The sequence below is a fragment of the Hipposideros armiger genome, unplaced genomic scaffold (genome assembly GCF_001890085.2).
Source record: "Hipposideros armiger isolate ML-2016 unplaced genomic scaffold, ASM189008v1 scaffold_271, whole genome shotgun sequence".
Classification (NCBI taxonomy): Eukaryota; Metazoa; Chordata; class Mammalia; order Chiroptera; family Hipposideridae; genus Hipposideros; species Hipposideros armiger.
This window is the reverse complement of record NW_017731621.1, coordinates 658,422-661,532: the sequence shown is the minus strand read 5'-3', so window position 1 is coordinate 661,532 and position 3,111 is coordinate 658,422. Positions and strand designations below refer to the sequence as shown.

At 47.9% G+C, this 3,111-nt stretch overlaps 2 protein-coding genes across 3 annotated transcripts in view; one reads left to right on the top strand and one right to left on the bottom strand.

The window, feature by feature from the left end:
- Positions 1-1,779, bottom strand: part of NUDT5 (nudix hydrolase 5) — a 27,138-nt gene extending 25,359 nt beyond the window's left edge. Inside the window, exon 1 of one of the 2 annotated variants that reach the window (XM_019656986.1) lies at positions 1,619-1,779. The gene's annotated coding sequence lies outside the window, so the exon portion shown is untranslated. The remainder of the gene's footprint in view (positions 1-1,618) is intronic. The other variant, XM_019656985.1, reaches the window with a different exon arrangement.
- Positions 1,780-1,871: 92 nt separating this feature from the next.
- The window catches only part of CDC123 (cell division cycle 123), a 73,780-nt gene continuing 72,540 nt past the window's right edge, over positions 1,872-3,111 (top strand). Inside the window, exon 1 of the mRNA XM_019656959.1 lies at positions 1,872-2,213. Within this exon, the coding sequence (XP_019512504.1) occupies positions 2,140-2,213 (74 nt within the window). The 5' untranslated portion in view covers positions 1,872-2,139. The remainder of the gene's footprint in view (positions 2,214-3,111) is intronic.

The following is a 3,111-nucleotide window of genomic DNA, read 5'->3' as shown; positions in this document are numbered from 1 at the left end:
TTTTTTGGCATGCACGAGAAAAAGCAAATATTTTCATTGTTGTAAAGGTTTTATTGAAGAAATTTGAGGAATATAAACACTTCATGGCTAAGTGAAGAAAAGACAAACATGGTGGCTAAAAAAATAGTGAACGTGAATTTAGCTGTATCCATTCCAAATACTTGAGCATCTGTTTGCAATGTAGATTTGATGCTGGTTAAATGTGTAAGAAGTTATAGAAAATCAACTGTGAGTTAATACTAAAAAGTCACTGAACAACCTGACCTCCACACACACTCAAGTTTACTGGGCTGTTAATATGTTAGTCCTCCCATAACGACTGTTTTCAGTCTCTACTTTCTCCTACATTTATTAAGTCTTATTTTACAGGGAAGACACCTTACCCAAATTCACCCCATCAGTGCTAACATTTCCTTCACTGTTAACTTGTTTATTTCTAGGTCAATTGAGTGACCGCTCCATTTGGCATTAGCTCCCTCTTAAATCTGGGAGTTTTGCACCACTTCTCCTAACATATAGGGAACATTGCTTCTTCCCCTCCCTCAAACCAGAAAGAGTTGCATAATCCTGGATCCCGGGAGGTATTTAAGAATCCCGCCTCTCCCCCCCCCCCCCCCCACGCCAACATTATGTTCTATTTACCTCTGGTTTGAAAATATATATTTAAAAGCAATGCTCCCAACTAACCCACTTAGCCAGTAACATTTTTCAGAAAAACAAATCATGAACAATGCATATTCCTGGGGGGAAGAATTTCTAACTCCAAATAGGCAGAGGATCTAGTAATTATTCGAATGAATAGCTTTCTAAAGAGGCCTGTCGTCCGGTTCTTACCTTTACAATTTAAAACTGCTTAGAATGGACCAGTAAGTGTGCACTTTTAAGGAGACATCTAAAGTGTGCTTGGGACCAGCCCAAGGCGTGAGGCTGTAAGACGCAACGGCTAGATTCAAAAGGTGTTTCTCAGCAGCTAGTCATTTCTCAAAGCAATAAGCAAAAGTGAACTTCCTTAACGTTCTCTTTTCTAGTCACCATCTAATACATCCTTTCGGAAGGAGGGGGGAAAACAGATGGTGTAATGGGGAGGAAAAATGAGTGATATTAAAAGTTCAACTAGGACTCTCTTCCAGTCTTTAGGATTCCAGCACGGCATGGATACTGATAAGATCTGGCTTTTCCAGGCTGCTACTTTTGCGGGGCTAGAATGAACTTGATGCTCAAAGGACAGGCCTCTCCCCTTTCCTCTATTCTTCTAAATTTACCTCTCCTCTTCTAGCTCCAAAGTCGAACTCACACAGATGGGATTCCTTCCCTCTCCTAACCCTCCCCCAAGAAAGAACAGGAGCCATCCCCCTTCTTTGCAGATACCTCAACCACTGCACTCAAATTAAGGTTTAACTGTGGTGCTGCCTGCTTTCTCTACTCCGAGCAGCCGCTGGTTTTCCTCGGAACTAGCTCTCCTTTCCGCGCCACCGCAGCGGCCGCCCCCTCGCTGCCCGGGACGCGAGCCCAGTCCGCACACCCGGAGGCGCGCGCGCGTGACTGCCCCGCACGCTCCAGCTGTGCTCCCTCCCTCTTCCCCAGAGACCTTGTACGTGACTGGCCCGCGCCCAATTACCTACTCCAAGGTGTGGGGTGAAGGGAAGGGTACTCCTTTGGGAAGGGGGACGAAAGAAGAAAGCACGAGTCCGAAGGAGCAGTCTCCAGAGATGCCGGTGCCACTGCTCGAGACAGCCGCGCCTTGCGGTTATAAGTAGAAGTGCACTTGCTCCCTCCCGGCACCCGTAGAGCCCCCGCCTGCCGGTGACCCAGGCTTAGAAGATTACCTTCCGGGGCAGTGCGCGTCTGGGCGAGAAGGCGGAGCCATGCGCTTCTTAAAGTCCCCTTCTCAACACTTCCGTAATTCCTCTTCCGGGACCAGAACTCCGGGTTTGTGTGTGTCCGTGCGTGTTATGAGTGTACACTAAAAGTACGCCCCGCGATTCTCTGCCTCTGCTCCCCTTTCTGGTACTTCCTCTCTGCTTTATGGACCGGAAGCGTCCTTGAGCCAAAATAGTTCGCCGGGCACTTCCGGACGGGAGAAGAAGGTTCCGGGAAGGTGCTGAAAGGAGAGAGCAGGACAGCGGCGGCAGCTGGAGGATGAAGAAAGAGCATGTGCTGCACTGTCAGTTCTCTGCGTGGTACCCACTGTTCCGAAGCCTTACCATCAAGAGGTAAGACGCTAGGGGCTACGTCGGGGCCATAGGCAAAAGGGAACTGCGACGTTTTGGGCGAATCCTAGCTCTGTCAAAAAAAAAAAATGTAGGCCTTGTAACGACCGAATGGGAGCGCCAGGAGCGCCAGGATCGGGATTTCGACTTCCTAGTGGTATTTCAGGTGGGGAGATTAATGAAGTCGATCCATATTTGCCGTGCATCCTGTTGCGTGTCAGGAAGTGTGCTAGGGGAAGTAGAAGGGTAGGTCGTGGTTCAGAGAAGGTCAGAAGGTAGTGGGTTAAGCTAATTTAGGCTTGGGAGTTCACCATCACTGCTTTGAGAATTGCCAGTGATGGGAGGTGATTAGGAGAACGGGATAGTCTGGGCTTGCCACTGGGTAACCCGCAGGGGGACTTAATTGCTTCCAGTCACAGTAAAACAAGAACAATGATACAGACTACACCTCAGATTCTATTGTGAAGCTCTAACATGACAGCGTATAAAGCGTTAGTTAAGTATAGTTATATATTGTTAGGGATGGTAATGTGCTGTGAGAGGGAGCCATCTGGAAAAGTTGCGGAACGGTATTTGTTTTCTAGTTCTCTGGCCTACAAACAAGGAATCCATCCTCAGTTTGCAGGGCAAGCAGAGGATTTACTGTTGAATCTTTCACCCGGCCATTCAAGGGATGTAGGCAAGGCAGCTGGGAGAAGATCCCCAAATGTTCAAAAGCAGCTAACACCTGGAACAAGATGCACCAGTAGGCTTTCACTCCCTATGAGGGATAGAGCAAAGAACTACATACCTATGGCTGTGATTTTCTGTACTTTGCCCACTCCCCCTTTCAGCCTCAATTGCCACTTATTTAGATATCAGCTGTCATATTACCCTTACCTCACCTCCGACCAATCAGCGC